Source organism: Podarcis melisellensis (assembly GCF_964234715.1).
Source record: "Podarcis melisellensis genome assembly, chromosome: 13".
NCBI classification, from domain to species: Eukaryota; Metazoa; Chordata; class Lepidosauria; order Squamata; family Lacertidae; genus Podarcis; species Podarcis melisellensis.
The window spans coordinates 8,818,462-8,841,025 of NC_138545.1; the positions used below are offsets into that span (position 1 = coordinate 8,818,462).

Genomic DNA, 22,564 nt, shown 5'->3' on the forward strand with positions numbered 1-22,564 from the left:
TGTTTTGTAAATTTATGTTTTGTAAATTTAAGTGATGCTTCAGGTTAAGAACAGTTTCAGGCTGTTAAGTACGAACCTCCGAAACAAATTAAGTACTTAACCTCAGGTATCACTGTACATTGTTTTGTTACTTTATTTTTGTGATTTGGGGAGGGGATATGTTCCTTTACAGGGGTCAGCAAACTTTTTCAGCAGGGGGCCGGTCCACGGTCCCTCAGACCTTGGGGGGGGCACAGACCATATTTCAGAAAAATTAATAAATGAACGAATTCCTATACCCCACAAATAACTCAGAGATGCATTTGAAATAAAATGACACATTCTACTCATTTAAAAACACGCTGATTCCCAGACCGCCCGCGGGCCGGATTTAGAAGGAAATTGGGCCAGATCCGGTCCCTGGGCATTAGTTTGCCTACCCATGTTCTTTTACTATTGGTTTAAGCCACTTTCGTTAGTTTGTGGGAGGGGGATGAATTAGTTTAATTTTATTGAATGAATCACTTTTATTGAATGAATCACTTTCAAATGAATTACTTCTATTGTATTGACTTATTAATATATATTTATTTCATGGGGTTGAGTAATCTTGTATCATTCTCTTCAGAAATGCTGAACCACATTTGCTTAAGTAAATAAATTGATTGCCTAAGATTAAGGGAATGAGACTCCTAACTACCATACTTTGTAGAATAATACAGAGGAGTATATACTCCCTACAATGTTGTGGCTCTTACTGGGATAATCTACAATGGTACTTCCATCACTGAACATTGATTTTGATGCATCAAAGGGCAATATAGGTCACACAAATTTAAGAACAGAACAAATCAAATGTCTGGGTATGCCCACAAAACATATAGGTTTTCAGCAGGTATCCATTAGCTAAAGTGGTACCTCAGGTTAAGAACAGTTTCAGGTTAAGAATGGACCTCCAGAACGAATTAAGTTCTTAACCCAAGGTACCACTGTAGTCCAGTTCTGTAGTGACCAATGACTTCACCACTTTTGACAATCTGTCTCTCAATGTAATGAAGGGTCAGTCACCATGTTTAACTGTGTCCTGAGTTACATGGGCCTCCTGGCTGCCACCAATTTCATTGTGGCATTCCTTGCTCGCAAATTACCTGACAGTTTTAACGAAGCCAAGTTCATTACATTCAGCATGTTGCTGTTTTGCAGTGTTTGGCTTTCTTTTCTTCCAGCCTATCTGAGCACCAAAAGGAAAGACATGGTGGCTGGGGAGATCTTCTCCAGTGTTGAGTTACTGGGCTATATCTTTGTCCCTAAATGTTACATCATTATACTAAGGTCTGAACTGAACAACAGAGAGTAACTGATTAGAAGAAAAATTAGAAGAAAAATTAGTGAATCTCTCTCTATGTTTTTGGTCTGTTTTATGTGAACATTAATTTTTTTAGGAGGAAATATGTTTTTAATTCATTTATTACAAATATTTGTTTAAAATTATCGACAGATGTTACATTTTTCTATCAACTCCCCTCATCCCCTCTCATTACCTCACATCCAAACTAACTGACACCCATCCAGGTTGCCGTGGTGAATTCTGGGCATTTAAATGAGCTATTCTGTACAGAGCTTCAGCATTTTGTGTTATGGGTACCAGCCATAAAGAAGTCAAAGTTTTCTTCACTGAAACATACCTTCCTTCCCCATCCACATGAGTAAATGTCACAGTTCCAGGACATATTCCCATCATTAAGAAGAGCTCGAGGCAGAACTGCCTTGAAGCGGCATTAGGATGGCCACAGTATAGAGAAAGTCTTAATGGACACGTAGAGAAGCCTGGGGACACATATTGGGCCCTGGTCTCAGGTTCCACATTTCTGATCTAGCCTAAGGAATTCAGGCATGAACTTTGAGGCTCTGCAAGACCTTGGATATCACATCCTAGGCCCTTCCAGGCCTCAGAAACACCACTGCAGTGTGTTACTGTGATGTGACATCATGACGTCACAACATTATGGTGTCACATTACGTCACAGGTGCCATTGGGCACTCATAACCTGGGGCCCAAGTTTCCTCCCCCCCAAAGAAGGTATGAGTTTCACAGGAAGCACCAGCTACGGACATCACACAGGAGGTGGGCATGGCTGCTGATTTTCCTATGGCTCCAGCCTTTGGAGCAGCATTTTATATACTGTAGATAATGTATCCTTTGCTGTGTCTCTCTGTTTTTAGGATGTTTTTAAAAGTTAGCCCATGATCTGATGGTTGCTGCTTTTGCTACTGCATTATTTATGAAAGCTTGTGGTGGGTGGCGGGTCAGCCAGGGTATTAGAGTATTCCCCTAATTTGTCCTGTGTTTCTCATATTGATATGCGGTTGTCATTTTTGCCCTAGTAAATCATACATTTTCCTCTTCTTCTCCTTCTCCTCCTCCTCCTCCTCCTCCTCCTCCTCCTCCTCCTCCTCCTCCTCCTCCTCCTTCTTCTTCTCTGGGGTTCAACATCCATGATGTATTATGGCTATGATTATTATTACAGTGGTACCTCAGGTTAAGGACTTAATTCGTTCCGGAGGTCTGCTCTTAACCTGAAACTGTTCTTAACCTAAAGCACCACTTTAGCTAATGGGGCCTCCTGCTGCTGCCGTGCCACTGGAGCATGATTTCTGTTCTTATCCTGAAGCAAAGTTCTTAACCTGAAGCACTATTTCTGGGTTAGCAGTGTGTGCAACCTGAAGTGCATGTAACCTGAAGCGTATGTAACCCGAGGTATCACTGTAATCATTATCATAAATAATAGCACCACCAACAGCTAGATATCCCTCCCATGCTTCATTTCATATTCTGCTTGCCCAGAACATGACCTTGAACTCTGATAATGTCTCGTGAAACTCTGAATGGGGAACAGAGCGATGGGAATGTGTGAGAGAGTAAATAGTAGACATGATACACTGTTAAGGTTTAGATAAGGTGTTCTGTGCTCTTTCATTTCTGGTCCCACTCACCAATGGCATATAGCTTATTTAAGGTTAGCAAGAAGATAATTCATTAGTCAGGCTGAAAATGAATGCCCACCCCTCCAATATACCAATACCTTCTCCCAGTGCTTTTTTTCTAAAAAATAAGTAAACGTTTAGGGTACTCTGATTTTGACTCAAGAAAGCCACCATTTTATAGTTCAAATTGGGGAAAATAAATACAGTAAATGGACAAAAGGCCACCATCACGGGTAGCAAGGGAACTGACGATTCACCATGCTAGGAAAAAAAAAAGTTTCTTCTCCCGTTAGATTCGCAAAATGTATAGGGGTATGCGTACCACTGCATCCCCCCAGAAAAAAAGCAGTGCCTTCTGCTGTTTCTCACAAATGAATCAGGCCATCCATTTTAAAACTATAGCTTGATCTTATTGTGAATTACTGAGTCCCATTTCCTTGCAGAGAACTGGAGTTGAGAAGTGGTCTAAATCTCAAAATTTAGAACTGCTACTTTATATCCTGATGACAGTGTCTTCACTCAAGAGTTTCCTGTTGGTCTTAGCACACCGAGGAAAAATCCTTCTGCCACTTTTTTCTTTCATCTAAGCATCAGGATTGGGAGTAAAACTCAAACTCTAAAATCTGAATAAGCAAATAATATTCCTATTCTGCAATTACTCAAATCACTGCAATTTCTTCACCAGGCCAAATCCCCAGATGGCTTCCTGAAGGGAAGAAAACAATCAACAAGCAAGCCTGAAAGTACTTAAAAATAAGCTCATATGCTAATGGAGAGCTAGTGTAGGGGGAGAGACAGACAGGGCTCTATCAGTTCAATTTAGGACAATATAATTTCTGTTACTTCTCAAGGAATGTATTTGCAACCTTTCAATTAAATGTATACCATAAGCTAGGCTGTCAGGATGGTGCTGCTATGGCTGTTGCTGAATCTAATAACTCCTGTTGCTAATACCTCTAATTCTATCCGCTGCCCTAGGAATAATCCTTTTCCTGTTCCACACGAGTGGTACCAGCCAGGTGAACTCATCATTGGGGGAGTTGTTTCTCAGAGCTATTACGTTTTCTATGAAGTTTTCTTTAAGGAACACCCATCAAAGAACCTGTTTGATGTTTCATAGTAAGACTTTTTCATTGCCCCTTTAAATTGCCTTTCCCTTTGTCTCATGTTTTACAGACATGAATCCTAAAGAGAGGTTAGATAGCACAGGGAAACCTGAGATTGTCAGAATAGGGCATTAGCCCAGAGAGGCTGACATTGGGCTGGAAAACCTAAAGAAATAGGAGACTAATTTTGCCACCAGCTGTGTCTTTCAGTGTGAAGGTAAGTCCATTGCCACCTGAATCCCCTTTCCATCTGATGCACCACAGGATCAATGACTGGCCTTAGCTACAGTAGCCTGCACACATCAAACCTGTGGTTCTAATGTGCAAGCAACCTTTCTGCCCCAACCGCAGCTGTATACTGAAAAAAAAAGCTATCTGAATTCAATGGGACTTTCATGTAAGTCTGCATAACATTGCAACTTCATTTGTCACCTATTTAAGGAGAAACAGATGAGTTTTAATTTTCTTGATCAACTAAGAGGGAAATGTCAAGCAATAGAAGAACAGCAGATGTGAAAGTGTCATGCAAAACAGTAATGCCCTGATCATTGGACAGTATTGATTTTATTAGTTTAGATGTGTCAATTACAAATGCAATCTTTTCATTTCAGTTTGAAACCGAAGATGTCCAATACTGTAGTATGTTCATATCTGTAACTAATTTACTTTATTTGCAGTATGGTCCCAAAATTTTATCAGCACGTCCTTGCATTGGCATTTGCTGTGAAAGAAGTCAATGAGAATCCCAACATCTTGCCCAATATCACACTTGGCTTCCACATCTATGATAGCTATTATGATGCAAGGATGACCTACCGTACGACTCTAGACCTCCTCTTCAAAATGAGGACATTTGTCCCCAACTACAAATGTGACACCCAGAAAACCCTCATATCCACCATTGGGGGACTTGGCCATGATACCACCTTCCATATGGCAGACACATTAGGTATCTACAAGATTCCACAGGTAAGAGGTATGAAAGGGAGAATGGGAATATTTTCTTCCTCCTTCTCTGGGTTGCTTCCATGTTTGTTCTAGACGGAGCGGACCTATTGGGAAGTATTCTAGCCAGTGGTTTTACTCAGAACAGACTCATCAAAATTAATGAATCTAGCTTAGTCATGATCATTAATTTAAAATTTAGATCTATACAAGCCTGCATCTTTATCCCATATTCCTTGTAGATTTCCTTTTCTGTTTTATTTCTAGGGATATGTGATTGAACTGGTCACAGCTCAAATCAAAATGTGTAATTAGAAAAAATAAAGCTTAGAATTTGTGGAATAAAAAGCCAAATGGCACAGAGAGAATGTATCCCATATGATTTGAGATTATATTCAAATTTCTTTCAGTTTGCATATGGTTCATATCCCCCAGCAGAGAGTGATACAAGACAGGTTCCTTCCTTTTACCGCATGGTGCCCAATGAAGCCCACCAGTTTCTTGGGATTATCCGCTTGCTTAAGCATTTTGGATGGAAGTGGATTGGACTCTTTGCTCTGAATGATAACAGTGGAGAACATTTCTTGCAGAAGCTCGAACCATTGCTTTCTGAAAATGGAATTTGCTCAGCCTTCACACAAAAAATCCCAAAACAAGTCCACTATGATAATGTGGATGAAATGCATGATATAGCCTTGGATATCTATGTACATATCAGAAATAATAAAGTCACGGCAATTATTGTTTATGGAGAATCTCTGGCAATTATAGCACTGAGAATTATTATATTTCTGCCAGATCCCACAAACAGGAAAAACACATCATTTAAAAAGGTGTGGATCTTTACAGCACAGACTGATTTCATAACAATGGGTTTTAGTAAGGTTTGGGATGTCCTGCTCTTCCAGGGTTCCCTTTCCTTCACAATCCATTCACAAAATCTTCCAGCATTCAAGGAATTTCTTCACAACATAAAGCCTTCCTGGACACAGGGAGATGGTTTCATCAAAGGCTTCTGGGAGCAAGCATTTGACTGTGCATTTCCAAATCTTGATGTGCCAATGGAGTTCAGTGGCATGTGTTCTGGAGTGGAGAGGTTGCCGAGTCTTCCAAGGTCTCTGTTTGAAATGAGCATGACTGGTCACAGCTACAGCATCTATAATGGTGTCTATGCTGTGGCTCATGCCTTGCATAACATTTACTCCCCTAGATCCAAGCAGAGAGCAATGGGAAAAAGTGAAAGATTAAAACTTCAGGATCTGGAGCCTTGGCTGGTAATGTTCTGAGAACGAAGAGGGAAAAATAATAATCATCTGCATGATATTATATACCACTGGAACTTAAGACATTTCTGCTTCGTTATCTAATAAAACTTATTATTTAGAAGTCATCTGAAGGCAGCCCTGTATCGGGAAGTTATTAATGTTTGATTATATTTTAATATGTTTTGGAAGCCTCCCAGAGTGGATGGGGCAACCTTGCCAGATGGCTGGGGTATATATAATAAATGATGATGATTATTATAAGATAGTATTCCAGAAAATTATCAAGAAATTTAGTTCAGACTCATAAACTGCTGCTAAGACTACAATAGCTAAGAATATCTGAATGGTTAGAGAAAATGTGGTCCACAGTAACTATGATTAAACCAACTTATAAAAGAATACATATAAACCACCCTAACAGCTCTATGGAAGAAATCATAATTTTTTGTTATGTTTTGGAATAACAAGTTCAGCTATAATGTCCAAGCTTATGCTTCTTTCAACCTGTAGTAATAGTATTTATTTAAGCTGTCTTTAATTTCTTTTATTTATTGTTAAAAGCTTTTTTTAAAAAAAAATTAGAACTTTATCACATTAGGATTCAGAAGTGCTGTTTAAATGGTAATGCAAATTGTATTCACTGGAAAAAAATATCTTTGCATCTTAAATTGTGTACTTCTTTTCGCCAAATAATATTTTTCTCAGCGTTCTTCATCATACAATAATATAGCAGCTACAAAAACTACAGTCAAAACAGGAAGAATACTGAGTCCTTTCCAAGAGGAAATTCACAGCTCTCATCTGAGATCCCTCCTATTTCCTCACTACCTCTCAGCCAATGCTTCCCTGTCTCCCGCCTAGGGCCCGCCATGACCACCCCTATGAAAAGTTAATCCCTGGGCATTAACAAGAGCCCCAAATATAGGACCTCACAAGAAAAAAAAGAGGGAAAAAGAAAAGAGGGAAAGGAGAAAATAAAGGGAAAGGAATATTGGAGATAAAAAAAGGGCTTCCAATGCATAATAAAGTCTCCATCTGTTGTGTCAAAATCACTGATATTTTGCACATGTTCTTTGTTAACTGAAGCTATGTTACTATACCTAAATAAGATTCATGATGAAATGTTTCTGTAAACCATGGCATTTTATTCAAAATCTCATTTATGCTATTTCCCATTCAACTCCATTTTCTCTTTCTATTAGCTGCACCCTGTTCTTCAGGACATTTCATTTAACAACTCAGCTGGAGAAACCGTGTCCTTTACTGATCAAAGAGAAGTGGAAGGGGGATTTGACATCATGAACATAGTCACGTTCCCAAACAGGTCCTTCCTTCGATTGAAGATTGGATGGGTTGATTCTGATGCACCTGATGGAAAAGAATTCCTCATTGATGAGGACATGATTATATGGCACAATGATTTTAACCAGGTCTGGAATCTAGGCAGGGGTGCCAACTTAAATAAAATATTGGGGTGGGGGAGGTAGGCCCTGCACTGATTAATCAGTTGCAAGACGTGGCTCATGCACACATTTGGAATGACAATGCCCATCACCTCTGGGAGAGGGTAGGCACCTCAATTATTTTACTGAGGGTGTATGTGAAGGGACCTTGGCCCCTAGAAGTTTGCTCCTATGACTCTGGAGTTTACTTGTAGGCCCCACATTCTCCTACTGATGAACATACTGATATACTCCTCCACTGAATTCTTGTTTAAGCTACTTGTACAATGGCCTCTTAAGCCTGTGGGGCAGAGTATGGATGATGTTTCAGGTTAACTTGTTTCATTCACTTTGAGTTTGTGGCCTCTAAGGCAGTGTGAATTTCAAAAAGGCTTACCAAATACTGACAGGTTTAGGAGAGTGACACAAAATTTGAATATCTGCCACATATGGTATTTCCGCTATAAAATTTTTGATTTCTGAAAGTTAGTTTATAAAATGACCCTAGTTTTATCTGCATTTTGTCTTTTGCCTCTTTCATTCCCGTTTCTCAAGAACAACAACAACAATAATAAATTTTATTTATACCCCGCACTCCCCGGCCAGAGCTAGGCTCATGGCGGCTAACTTCAGTAAAATTACAGAAACATATAATAGGAAAAAAACCACCAATTTAAAATACAGGTTAAAATGCAATTTAAAATGCAGCCTTACGAACTGGTAAAGCACTGGATGAATGTGATCCCACGGCAAGGACCCCATAAGGAGCCTCGCCACGGCATTCTGCACCCACTGGAGTTTCTCAGTCAACTTCAAGGGCAGCTCCATGTAGAGTGAGTTTCAATAATCAAGCCTGGAGGTGACCGTCGCATGGATCAATGTGGCCAGATCAGGGTGAGAAAGGTAAAGGACTAACTGCTTTATACGGTGGAAATGCTGGACGATATATGTACCAATGTTTCTGAGATGAGAGATCCCCTTTCTTATTTGAACTTCAGAAGCTGAAACATTCTTTCAAATATTTATCCTTTCTGAAATGATTTCCTGTTTATTAATAGGTGATGCCAATTTCTGTGTGCAATGACTACTGCCGTGCGGGCTATCAGAAAAAAAGGAAGGAAGGGCAGAAATTTTGCTGCTATGATTGTACTCCATGTCCAGAAGGGAAGATTTCAAACCAAAATGGTATGTGACAGTTTTCATTGTACAAGATTAGCAAATCTCTGTAGAAAAGAAGTTATATGCTATGTTATGAACCAAACTATCATGCTTGCAGTGGTCTGAATATTGTATTGCTACTTTCCAGTAACACGTCATCATTATGTAAAAAAACAAAAGAGCCTGGTGAAATCCCAAGCTGGTGGATCCGAAAGTAAGCCCGACCCCCAAAAAAGATTTCATTGTACACATAATTTAAGTGAACCCAGTGCTTATTTTCCCAGTGTGCCTTCCCCTAAACATTTTGTGTATCTATGTTTGGCCTCATTGAGGAGTACTATTTCAATATGCGTAGGAAAAGGAGAGTACCCCTAAACCTTTGTTTAGGAAAAAAAGCACTGAGTGAGCCTGTCAAGTAGTTAAATGATATATAAGTTGTAGATTTGCAAATGATGTGTGTAGTCAGAGTGAAACATGCTAGACATCATCATGGGTGAAATTAGGCCAGGACTTTATTCATTATGCTTCAGGGAAGAGGAATTTCCAACCAGCATGTGCTGTTTAAATGGCATTCCACTTTATGGTGTATCTGTACTCGACACCCTTCAGAGTTGAACAAGGTTGGAGCTTTGTATTTGGCAAGTAGGGAACTACCGTATTTTTCGCTCTATAACACGAACCCGACCATAACACGTACATAGTTTTTAGAGGAGGAAAATCCGTAGGCATGCCACCCGTAGGCATTCCCTCCATAACACGCACAGACATTTACCCTTACTTTCTAGGAGGAAAAAAGTGAGTGTTATTGTGCAAAAAATATGGTATATATGTATGGGGGGGATAGGCAATACTGGGCCCCATCTGACCTAGTGGCATGCCTTGCTCTTATCACTTTATAGACCCTTTACAATCCACCCTATTTCTGCCCATCATTTTGACAAAGGCTTTAGAATGCCTAACAATGGCTACCAGCACTTACTGAAGGAAAGGCAAAAACATCCTAACGGAGACAATTAAATATGGGAGCAAAATCCTTTTTTGGGGGAGGGGCTCTGTTAACTGTCCACCCAAAAAACCAAGGTACCACTCACTATGCCATCTTGGGGCCACAGCATGTCCACTTAAAAAGATGTAAAAGACAAGACAAAAACACACACACACACACACACAAGTGTGACAGATTCAGCAGGAATGTAATGAGTACCTGTAATTCAAATATACAACCTGCTCTCTGACAATCTAGAAGGTTCCAAATAGATCAACAGGATCAATAATGGCTACATAGTCAGCACAAAACACAGATGAATTGCAAATGGAGTTTGGCTTTCTTCTGTTTGTCAGATATGGGTGACTGCTTCAGATGCCCAGAAGATCAGTATGCAAACAAGAAGAAAGATGGATGCATCCCTAAAACTATCAGCTTTCTTTCTTATGAAGAACCTTTAGGGATCAGCTTGGCCTCACTTGCTCTTTCTTTTTCCCTGATCACAACTTTGGTGCTTGCAATGTTTATTCAGCACAAAAACACTCCCATTGTCAAAGCCAACAACAGGGATCTCACCTACACTCTCCTCATTGCCCTCCTATTCTGCTTCCTCTCAACCTTTCTATTCATTGGACACCCTGGCAAAATGACCTGCCTTCTTCGTCAACCAACTTTCGGCATTGTCTTCTCTGTGGCAGTTTCCTGTGTGTTGGCAAAGACGGTCACTGTAGTTGTAGCTTTCATGGCCACCAAGCCTGGATCCAGTATGAGGAAGTGGGTAGGGAAAAAACTATCCAACTCCATTGTCCTTTCCTGCTCCCTCATTCAAGTAATTATTTGTACTGGGTGGTTGATGACCTCTCCACCTTTTCCAGATCAAGACATGCACTCACTCACAGAAGAAACCATTGTGCAATGTAATGAGGGCTTAGTGATCATGTTTTACTGTGTCCTGGGCTACATGGGTCTCCTGGCCATTGCCAGCTTCATTGTGGCATTTGCAGCTCGCAAATTACCAGACAGTTTTAATGAAGCCAAGTTCATTACCTTCAGCATGTTGCTGTTTTGCAGTGTTTGGCTGTCTTTTATCCCAACCTATCTGAGCACCAAAGGAAAATACATGGTGATGGTGGAGATCTTCTCCATCTTGTCCTCCAGTGCTGGATTATTCGGCTGCATCTTTGCCCCTAAATGCTACATCATTATTCTGAAGCCAGATTTGAACAACAGGGAGCAATTGATAAGGAGAAGGATGTAAATTTATTTTCTTTCTACATTCTATTGTATTTTTATATATAAGGGCTTTATGTGTAAAAGTGGTTACCCTGAATACATCTTCTGAGGTGATACTTTTTTGTTGGATCAATTTGGGATATTTAGGTTTTTGAATTTAAAGCAGATTAAAATCCTCTCTCATCTCAGGAGTGAGGAACGACTTGGTGGTGGGCCCTGTTTTGCCCAGCTGAGTTTTCAATTCTCAGGCCATTCCTGGCCAAACCACACCCAACTTATTCTCAGATGACATCATATGGGACTTCATAGGAACAATCAGGAGCTGAAGGTGAGTTCCCAGATTGTCTCTTCCCAGAAGATCCCCCTGGAGGGATGCTTCCAGCTTTCCCAGCCCCTCAATTTGAAAGTCTTATAAGAAGATTCTGCAGGAGAAGGACTTTGAGGAACATCATGAGACAGGTCTTTCTAGGAGCATGTGAAACTCATATGTTACCTTGTAAAGTTGTCTGTTGCTCATGAAACCTTGTTGTATTTATTGGACTCAGGTGCAGCTTTTTAGTATGTTTTTATATTTGCCATCATATTGTTCTATTATCCTGTTCTGATATTATTTTTGTGATGTTTGATTTTAAAATGTGTCCATTTATCCTTTGTTTATGGCAATTTGCCCACCATTATAAAATCATAGCACTGTATGGTTGGAGGAGTCCCTCAGGGTCATCTGTTCCAACCCTTTAAATGATTGAACCTCAATTAAAGCATCCATGACAGATGACTATTCGACCTCTGCTTAAAAACCTTCAATGAGGGAGAGTTCACCACCTTCTACGGAAGTCTGTTCCACTGTTGAACAGCACTTATAATCAGAAAATTGATCCTGATGTTTATTTGGAATCTCTTTTCTAATAACTTGCATCCATTGGTTGGGGCTCTACCCTCTCAATAATGATAACAATGATGATGATGATGATGATGATGGGTAATGGGAGCCCATGGTGCTCCAGGAGGGGGAGATAGTTTCCACTGAAAGTGATAATAAAAAGGGTGCAGGGGGAGGGGAGCTTGGTTTTTGCTAGAGAAATTGCTTCCACCTCACTGATCAAGCCACTTTGTAACTGTTCATTTAAAAGACTCATTGCCTTCTGAATCCCAGTGACAGACAGGTTGGTTGTCCCTTCCACCTCTCAAACTTTGTCCATCAAGGACTGGGAGAATGATCAATCTGGCCAAATGTGGGGAAATGTTACTGACTCCTGCTTTAGGACAAGAAACTTAATAATAAAAATGAACTTTTGTGGATAGAAAAGCAGTAGGGAAAGGCATTGAAAAGTGTGAAATTAATAGTAGCTTGATTTACTTTCTATTCACTTATAAAAATGTATTTCTTATATGGGACTGATTTACCTTATATTATTCTGTTCTGTAATACTGAATTATATTTCTTTCAATAAAGAAACATGTTAACTAAAATTAAGTTTCTGAGTGTCTTCCTTCAACCTTAAATGCATTGTTTGCTAATATCGAGCAGGAGTATATGCTCTCCTCATCTAAGATGGTACTGTAATTGCTGAACTAAAACTTTGATACATCAAAGGCATCCTCAATATTTACATTATGTAGGGCAATATATGCCACTCAGATTTAAGAACAGGACAGAACAAATCATATGTTTGAATGTTCCAATAATAATAATAATAATAATAATAATAATAATAATAATAATAAACAACTTTTTTTTATATCCTATCCTCCCCAGCTGAAGCTGGGCTCAGGGCAGCTAACATAAAATATATAACACGGGTATAAAATCAAACAGTAATTAAATCACCTCCTAAAAACAGGTCAGGATAAAATTAAAATCTAATTAGATGGCTTTCCACAGGATTAGGGTTGGGATCAGTAAATGCTCATCAGGTCCAACTGTTTTCAACAGGTATCTAAAAGCACAAACTTATTGTGAATGCCTAAAGTTATTAGGAACGCGGGTGGCACTGTGGGTTAAAGCCTCAGTGCCTAGGGCTTGCCGATCGAAAGGTCGGCGGTTTGAATCCCCGCGGCGGGGTGCGCTCCCGCTGCTCGGTCCCAGCGGCTGCCAACCTAGCAGTTCGAAAGCACCCTCGGGTGCAAGTAGATAAATAGGGACCGCTTACCAGCGGGAAGGTAAACGGCGTTTCCGTGTGCTGGCCACGTGACCCAGAAGTGTCTTCGGACAGCGCTGGCCCCTGGCCTCTTGAGTGAGATGGGCGCACAACCCCAGAGTCTGGCAAGACTGGCCCGTACGGGCAGGGGTACCTTTACCTTTACCTTTAAAGTTATTAGGAGTTCCAAAAGCGCTGCCACATCTTAAAGGGAAATGGCATTGGAAGTAGCCTTAATCTCAAAATTTAGCACTCCTGTTTACCCAGTGAAATCACTCTGAATTTCCTGTTGTCATTAGCTTACCAAGGAAAAGTCATTAGGTCACTGTGGTTTGTTGATTTCATTAATTAGAAAATTCTCCTCTGAAACTGTAAATTGATTAACGTCCTTTGCAGTATGGTGACAAAATTCTACCAGCACAGACTTGCCTTGGCAATGAGAACCCCATGATCTTACCCAATATCACTCGAGGGTTATACATCTATGATGTATTATTATTATTATTATTATTATTATTATTATTATTTATAATAATAATAATCATTATCCTCAATAATAACCCCAACAACTACTAGATATGCCTCCCATGCTCTGCTTCATATTTTCAGTGTTTTTGCTTACCCAGAATATGACATTGAATTCTGATAATGTTTCTTGATGCTCTGAATAGAGAACAGTGCAACGTGAATGTGTCGGACAGTATAAATTAGACATGAAACCCTCTTAAAATTTAGACTACGTGTTCTGTGCTCTTTTGTTTCTGGTCCCACTCACCAAAGGCTTAAACTTTATGGAAGGTTATCCAGAAGAGAATTCCCATTTCCTTGAAGATAACTGGTGTTGAGAAATGGTCTTAATCTCAAAATTTAGAACTGCTACTTTATATCCTGATGACAGTCTCTTCAGTCAGAGTTTCTTGTTGTTCTTAGCACCTCAAGGAAAAACCCTTCTGCCACTTTATTATTATTATTATTATTTAAGCAGCAGGATTAGGAGTAAAAAAAGTAAAAGTCTGACTCAGACTCTAAACTCTGAATAAGTAAATAATGTTCCTATTCCGCAATTACTCAAATCACTGCAATTTCTTTACCAGGTCAAATCCCCAGTTGGCTTCCTGAAGGGAAGAAAAAAATCAACAAGCAAGTCTAAAAGTGTTTAAAAAATAAGCTCATATGTTATGGAGAGCTAGTGTAGGGGGAGAGACAGACAGGGCTCTATCTGTTCAATTTAGGACATCCTAATTTCTGTTATTTCTCAAGGAATATATTTGCAACCCATTGATTAAATGTATATCTTAAGCTAGGTTGTCAGGATGTTGCTATTGGTGTTGCTGTTTCTGATAACTCCTGTTTCTATTACCTCTAATTCTATCCACTGTCCCAGGAATAATCCTTTTCCTGTTCAACATGAGTGGTACCAGCCAGGTGAATTCATCATTGGTGGAGTTCTTTCTCAGAGCTTTTACAATTTCTATGAAATTTTGTATAAGGATCACCCATCACAGAACGTTTTTGATGTTTCATAGTAAGAATCTTCCATTCCCCCTCTGGATTGCCCTTTTCTTTATTTCATGCCCTTCAGACAGGAATCCTAAAGGGAGGGCCTTTTTTATCACTGACATTTTCAAGCTGCAGTGGGAGCCATAATTTGCCTGAATATTTGAATTAAAAAAAACCTTTCTGTAATTTTTTTAAAAAAGAATCTAGCCATTGTCACAGTTTATTTGAATCAAATGGTGTATTTACAATGGGGAAGAGAAGGGTAAAAATGTAATAAATACCTAAGGTTACATTACAGCTATAGGTAGGTAGCCCTGTTGGTCTGACGCAGTTTGTTCTTGGTATAAGCTTTCATGTGCATGCTAGTATCTGAAGAAGTGTGCATGCACACGAAAGCTTATACCAAGAACAAACTTATTTGGTCTCCAACGTGCTACTGGATACTTTTTATTATATATATATATATTTATTACAGATATATTCAAAGGATAAAATTATACACCATTCTTCGATCTCCTAAAGCTTCCTTGCCTTTTGAAGGAGTATTATAATTTACTACCTCATATTCAAGGTCCTTTACAGACTTGAATTTCTTAGGTTAGTTGTATTGCCGCTGACATTCATGAGGGTATTTGTCTTTCCATTATTCCATTTATTTTCTGGCTCCTGATCGGGGGGTGGGGGTACTCCATGGGAGGAGTTACATCATGGTGAAAATCCCTGGACCAAAATGTAAGTTCAGAAAGCTATGGAGGGATATGGAAATTGGTTGAAATTTGTTGAGGCAGGCAGGGACAGCTAAAGTTCATGTTAGATAGCACAGAGAAACCTGATATTGTCAGAATGGGGAATTATCCCAGAAAGAGAGGCTGACATTGGGCTAGAAAACCTAAAGAAATAGGAGACAAATTTTGCCATCAGCTATGTCTTCCAGTGTGAAGGTAAAACCACTGACATCTGACTCCCCTTTCTGCAATATCAATGACTCTCCTTAGCTACAGTAGCCTGCACACCTGAAACCTGTAGTTCTAATTTGGAAGAAACTTTCCTGACTCTACCACAAATGTATACAGTGGTACCTCGGGTTACATACGCTTCGACTTACATACGCTTCAGGTTACAGACTCCACTAACCCAGAAACAGTACCTCAGGTTAACAACTTTGCTTCAGGATAAGAACAGAAATCGTGCTCCAGCGGTGCGGCGGCAGCAGGAGGCCCCATCAGCTAAAGTGGTGCTTCAGGTTAAGAACAGTTTCAGTTTAAGTACGGGCCTCAGGACCGAATGAAGTACTTAACCTGAGCTACCACTGTACTGAGAAAAAAGGCTATCTGAATTCATAGGGACATTTGCATAAGGGTGTATAAAACTGCAGCTTTCAGTTAAATGAAGTGGTGAGCTATTTAAGGAGAAATAGATTCGCATTTTTGTTTTTCTTGATCAACTGAGATAGAAATGTCATGCAATAGCAGAGCATCAGGTATGTGAAACTATCATGTAAAGTAGTAATGTCCTGATCTTTGGACAGTATTGATTTTATTAGCTTAGATGTATCAATTACAAATATAACATTTACATTTCAGTTTGAAAGAGAAAATGTCCAATATTGTAGTATATTCATATTTGTACCTAATTTACTTTATTTACAGTATGGTGCCAAAATTTTATCAGCACGTCCTTGCATTGGCATTTGCTGTGAAAGAAGTCAATGAGAATCCCAACATCTTGCCCAATATCACACTTGGCTTCCACATCTATGACAGCTATTACGATTCAAGGATGACCTACCGTACGACTCTAGACCTCCTCTTCAAAATGAGGACATTTGTCCCCAACTACAAATGTGACACCCAGAAAACCCTCATATCCACCATTGGGGGACTTGGCCATGATACCACCTTCCATATGGCAGACACATTAGGTCTCTATAAGATTCCACAGGTAAGAGGTATGAAGGGGTCAATGAGAATTTTTTCTTCCTGCCTCTATGGGTTGCTTCCCATAGGTTGTGTGTTCTAGACGGAGCGGACCTATTGGGAAGTATTCCAGTCAGTAGTTTTACTGAGAACAGACTCATCAAAATTAATGCATCCATCTTAGTTATGATCAATAATTTAAAATTTAGTTATATACAAGCCTTATATATCATTATCCCATATTCCTTGTAGATTGCTTTTTCTGCTTTATTTCTAGGGATATGCGATTGATCTGGTCACAGCTCAAATCAAAATGTGCAATTAGAAAGTTTAGAATCTGTTGAATAAAAAGCCAAAAGGTACAGGATGAATGTTTTCCATATAACCTGAAAATATATGTACATTATCTTTTAGTTTGCGTATGGTTCATTTCCCCCAACGGAGAGTGATGCAAGACAGGTTCCTTCCTTTTACCGCATGGTGCCCAATGAAGCCCACCAGTTTCTTGGGATTATCCGCTTGCTTAAGCATTTTGGATGGACGTGGATCGGACTCATTGCTCTGAATGATAACAGTGGAGAACATTTCTTGCAGACCCTGGAGCCATTGCTTTCTCAAAATGGAATTTGCTCAGCCTTCACACAAAAAATTCCAAAAGAAGTCCACTTTGATAATGTGGATGAAATGCATCATATAGCTTTACATATGTATATACAAATCAGAGATAATAAGGTCACTACATTTATTGTTTACGGAGAATCTCTGGCAATTATATCACTGAGAATTATTATATTTCTGCCAGATCCTACAAATAAGAAAAACACATCATTTAAAAAGGTATGGATCTTTACAGCAAGGACTGATTTCATATCTATGGGTCTTCTTAAGGTTTGGAATGTTCTGCTCTTCCAGGGTTCCCTTTCCTTCACAATCCACTCACAAAATCTTCCAGCATTCAAGGAATTTCTTCAGAGAATAAAGCCTTCCCGGAGCCAGGGAGATGGTTTCATTAAAGGCTTCTGGGAGCAAGCATTTGACTGTATTCTTCCCAATTTCAATGCACCAATGGAGGTCTATGGTATGTGTACTGGAGAGGAGAGGTTGCAGAGTCTTCCAAGGTCTCTGTTTGAAATGAGCATGACTGGTCACAGCTACAGCATCTATAATGGTGTCTATGCTGTGGCTCATGCCTTGCATAACATTTACTCAACTAGATCCAAGCAGAGAGCAATGAGTAGAAGCAAACGATTAAAACTTCAAGATCTGGAGCCTTGGCAGGTATTGTTCTGAGAATGAAGAGAAAAAATATTATCATTATCTGCATGACTTTATCTACCACTGGAACTTAAGACATTTCTGCTTGGTTATCTGATAAAACTATTATTATTTAGAAGTCATCTGAAGGCAGCCATGTATCGGGAATTTATTAATGTTTGATTATATTTTAATATGTGTTAGAAGCCTCTCAGAGTGGATGGGGCGACCTTGCCAAATGGCTGGAGTATATATAATAAATGATGATTATGATTATTATTAGATAGTATTCCAGAATATCATCAAGAAATGTAGTTCATTCACATAAACTGCTGCTAAGACAACAATAGCTAAGAATATCTGAATGGTTGGAGAAAATTTGGTCCATAGTAACTATGATTACACCAACTTATAAAAGAATACATATAAACCACCCTAACAGCTCTATGGAAAAAAAACATTTTTTTGTTATATTTTGGAAAAATAAGTTCAGTTATAATGTCCAAGCTTATGCTGCTTTCAATCTGTAGTAATAGTATTTATTTAGGCTGTCTTTAATTTATTTTATTTATTGTTAAAAGAAAAAAAATAAGGACTTTATCAAATTAGGAATCAGAAGTTCTGTTTAAATGGTATTGCAAATTGTATTCACTGAAAAAAAATAATGTTTGCATCTTAAATTGTGTACTTCTTTTCGCCAAATAATATTTTTCTTAGAGTTCTTCACCATACAATAATATGATAGCTACAAAAGCTACAGTCAAAACAGGAAGAATACCAAGTCCTTTCCGAGAGGAAATTCACAGCTCTCACATGAGATCCCTCCTATTTCCTCCCTACCTCTCACTCTGGGGGGCCAATGCTTCCCTGTCTTCTGTCAAGGGCCCGCCATGACCACCCCTATGAATAGTTAATCCCTGGACCTTAGCAAGGGCCTCAAATCTAGGACCTCAAAAGAAAAAAAGAAGAAAAGAGGGAAAGGAGAAAATAAAGGGAAAGGAATATTAGAGATAAATAAAAAGGGCTTCCAAAGCATAATAAAGTCTTCATCTTTTGTGTCAAAATCACATATATTTCACATGTTCTTCGTTAACTGAAGCTACATTTACTATATCTAAATAAGCTTCATGAAGAAATGTTTCTGTAAACCATGGAATTTTATTCAAAATCTCATTTATGCCAATTCCCATTCAACTTCATTTTCTCTTTCTATTAGCTGCATCCTATTCTTCATGACATTTCATTTAACAACTCAGCTGGAGAAACCGTGTCCTTTACTGATCAAAGAGAAGTGGAAGGGGGATTTGACATCATGAACATAGTCACGTTCCCAAACAGGTCCTTCCTTCGATTGAAGATTGGATGGGTTGATTCTGATGCACCTGATGGAAAAGAATTCCTCATTAATGAGGACATGATTATATGGCACAGTGATTTTAACCAGGTCTGGAATCTAGGCAGGGGTGCCAACTTAAATAAAATATTGGGGTGGGGGAGGTAGGCCCTGCACCGATTAATCAGTTGCAAGACGTGGCTCATGCACACATTTGGAATGACAATGCCCATCACCTCTGGGAGAGGGTAGGTGCCTCAATTATTTTACTGAGGGTGTATGTGAAGGGACCTTGGCCCCTAGATGTTTGCTCCTATGACTCTGGAGTTTACTTGTAGGCCCCACATTCTCCTACTGATGAACATACTGATATACTCCTCCACTGAATTCTTGTTTAAGCTACTTGTACAATGGCCTCTTATGCTTGTGGGGCAGAGTATGGATGACGTTTCAGGTTAACTTGTTTCATTCACTTTGAGTTTGTGGCCTCTAAGGCAGTGTGAATTTCAAAAAGGCTTACCAAATACTGACAGGTTTAGGAGAATGCCACATATGGTATAAAGTTTCTGTTTTCTGATAATTAGTTAACAAAATGACCCTAGATTTATCTGTATAAAGCTGAAACATTATTTCAAATATTTATCCCTTCCGAAATTATTTCCTGTTTGTTAATAGGGGATGCCAATTTCTGTGTGCAATGACTACTGTCATGTGGGCTATCAGAAGAAAAGTAAGGAAGGACAGAAATTTTGCTGCTATGATTGTACTCCATGTCCAGAAGGGAAGATTTCGAACCAGAATGGTATGTGACAGTTTTCATTGTACAAGATTAGCACGTCTCTGTTGAAAACCACACTTTCCTGCTTGGAGTGGTGTGAATATTTTATTGCTACTTTCCAGTAACACGTCATCAATACGTTCAAAAACAAAAGAGCCTGGTGAAATCCCAAGCTGGTGGATCTGAAAGTAATTCCCCCATCCCCCAAAAATGATTTTATTGTACACATAATTTAAGTGAACCCAGTGCTTATTTTCCCAGTGTGCCTGCCCCTAAACATTTTGTGTATCTAAGTTTGGCCTCAGTGAGGAGCAATACTGAAATATAAGTAGGAAAAGAAGAGTACCCCTAAACCTTTGTTTAGGAAAAAAACACACTGAGTGAACCTATCAAGTAGTAAAATGGTACAGAAGTTGTAGATTTGCAAATGATGTGTGTAGTCAGAATGAAGCATGCTAGATATCATCCATAGTGTAATTAGGCCAGAACTTTATTCATTATGCTTCAGGGAAGAGGAAATATCATGGCACTAATTCCAACCAGCATTTGCTGTTTGAATGGCATTGCACTTGATGGTGTATGTGCATTCGACATCCTTCAGAGTTGGACAAGGTTGGAGCTTTGTATGTGGCTAGACAGGCATTCACGTTCCCAGGAGGCAACTGCATATATGGGGGGGGGGGGGAGATAGACAATACTGGGCCCCATCTGTCCAAGTGGCATGCCTTGATCTTTTCACTCTTTACAATCCACCCTATTGATGTGACTTTCTGTCCATCATTTTGACAAAGGCTTTAGAATGCCTAGCAATGGCTACTGGCACTTACTGAAGGAAAGGCAAAAGCATTCTAACCTGGAGACAAATGAATATGGGAGCAAAATACCTTTTTTGGGGGGTCTCTGTTAACTGCCCACCCAAAAAACCAAGGATACCACTCACTATGTCATCTTGGGGCCACAGCATGGCCACTTTTAAAAAAATGTAAAAAAACACACAAAACCTCTGTCAGATTCAATAGCAATGTAATGAGTAATTCAAATATACAACCAGCTCTCTGACAATAAAGAAGGTTTGAAACAGATCAACAGGATCAATAATGGCTACATAGTCAGCACAAAACACAGATGAATTGCAAATGGAGTTTGGCTTTCTTCTGTTTGTCAGATATGGCTGACTGCTTCAGATGCCCAGAAGATCAGTATGCAAACAAGAAGAAAGATGGATGCATCCCTAAAACTATCAGCTTTCTTTCTTATGAAGAACCTTTAGGGATCAGCTTGGCCTCACTTGCTCTTTCTTTTTCCCTGATCACAACTTTGGTGCTTGCAGCGTTTATTCAGCACAAAGACACTCCCATTGTCAAAGCCAACAACAGGGATCTCACCTACACTCTCCTCATCGCCCTCCAGTTCTGCTTCCTTTCATCTCTTCTATTCATTGGACACCCTGGCAAAATGACCTGCCTTCTTCGCCAACCAACCTTCGGCATTGTCTTCTCTGTGGCTGTTTCCTGTGTGTTGGCCAAAACCATCACCGTGGTTGCAGCTTTCATGGCCACCAAGCCTGGGTCCAGTATGAGGAAGTGGGTAGGGAAAAAGCTGTCCAACTGCGTTGTCCTTTCCTGCTCCCTTGTTCAAGTGATTATTTGTACTGGGTGGTTGATGACCTCTCCACCATTTCCCGATCAAGACATGCACTCGGTAATGGAAGAAACCATTGTGCAGTGTAACGAAGGCTCGGTGACCATGTTTTACTGTGTCTTGGGCTACATGGGCCTCCTGGCCATTGCCAGCTTCATTGTGGCATTTGCAGCTCGCAAATTGCCAGACACTTTTAATGAGGCCAAGTTTATTACCTTCAGCATGTTGCTGTTCTGCAGTGTTTGGTTGTCTTTTGTCCCAACTTACCTAAGCACTAAAGGGAAATCCATGGTGGTGGTGGAGATCTTCTCCATCTTGTCCTCCAGTGCTGGATTGTTGGTCTGCATCTTTGCCCCTAAATGCTACATCATTATTCTGAAGCCAGAGCTGAACAACAGGGAGCAACTGATAAGGAGAAGGATGTAAATTCAACCTTCCTTCTTCTTTCTATTCTATTGTATTGTTATATATAAGGGAGTTTTCCGTAAAAGTGGTTACCTTGAATACATCCTGTGAGGTGATACTCTTTCGTAGGATCAATTTGGGATATTTAGGGTTTTGAAATTAAAGCAAATTAAAATGCTCTGTCACCTTAGCTCAGGAGTGAGGAACAACTTGCTGGTGGGCCCTGTTTTGCCCAAACCACACCCACCTTATTATCAGCTGATATCCTATGGGACATCATAGGAACTATCTGGAGCTGAAGGTGAGTTTCCAGATTGTATCTTCCCAGAAGATCCCACTGGAGGGATGCTTCCAGCCTATATGCCATCATATTGTTCTATTATCCTATTCTGATATTATTTTTGTGATGTTTGATTTTAAAATGTGTCCATTTATCCTTTGTTTATGGCAAGTTGCCCACCATTATAAAATCATAGCATTGTATCATTGGAGGAATCCCTC

At 39.6% G+C, this 22,564-nt stretch overlaps 1 protein-coding gene and 1 long non-coding RNA gene across 2 annotated transcripts; both read left to right on the top strand.

Moving 5' to 3' along the window:
• The first annotated feature begins 6,145 nt into the window (after nucleotides 1-6,145).
• LOC309355768 (vomeronasal type-2 receptor 26-like) lies at nucleotides 6,146-22,292 on the top strand. The gene is made up of 4 exons (XM_081886885.1): nucleotides 6,146-6,289; nucleotides 19,123-19,350; nucleotides 19,915-20,041; nucleotides 21,183-22,292. Exons 1-4 carry the CDS (start codon nucleotides 6,149-6,151, stop codon nucleotides 22,082-22,084), a joined length of 1,398 nt encoding a protein of 465 aa, XP_081743011.1. The 5' UTR covers nucleotides 6,146-6,148; the 3' UTR covers nucleotides 22,085-22,292.
• LOC309355937 lies at nucleotides 14,600-17,798 on the top strand. Its single transcript, XR_014162648.1, has 3 exons — nucleotides 14,600-14,761; nucleotides 16,386-16,677; nucleotides 17,067-17,798. It is a non-coding gene; the product is annotated as an uncharacterized lncRNA (long non-coding RNA).
• Nucleotides 22,293-22,564: the final 272 nt, after the last annotated feature.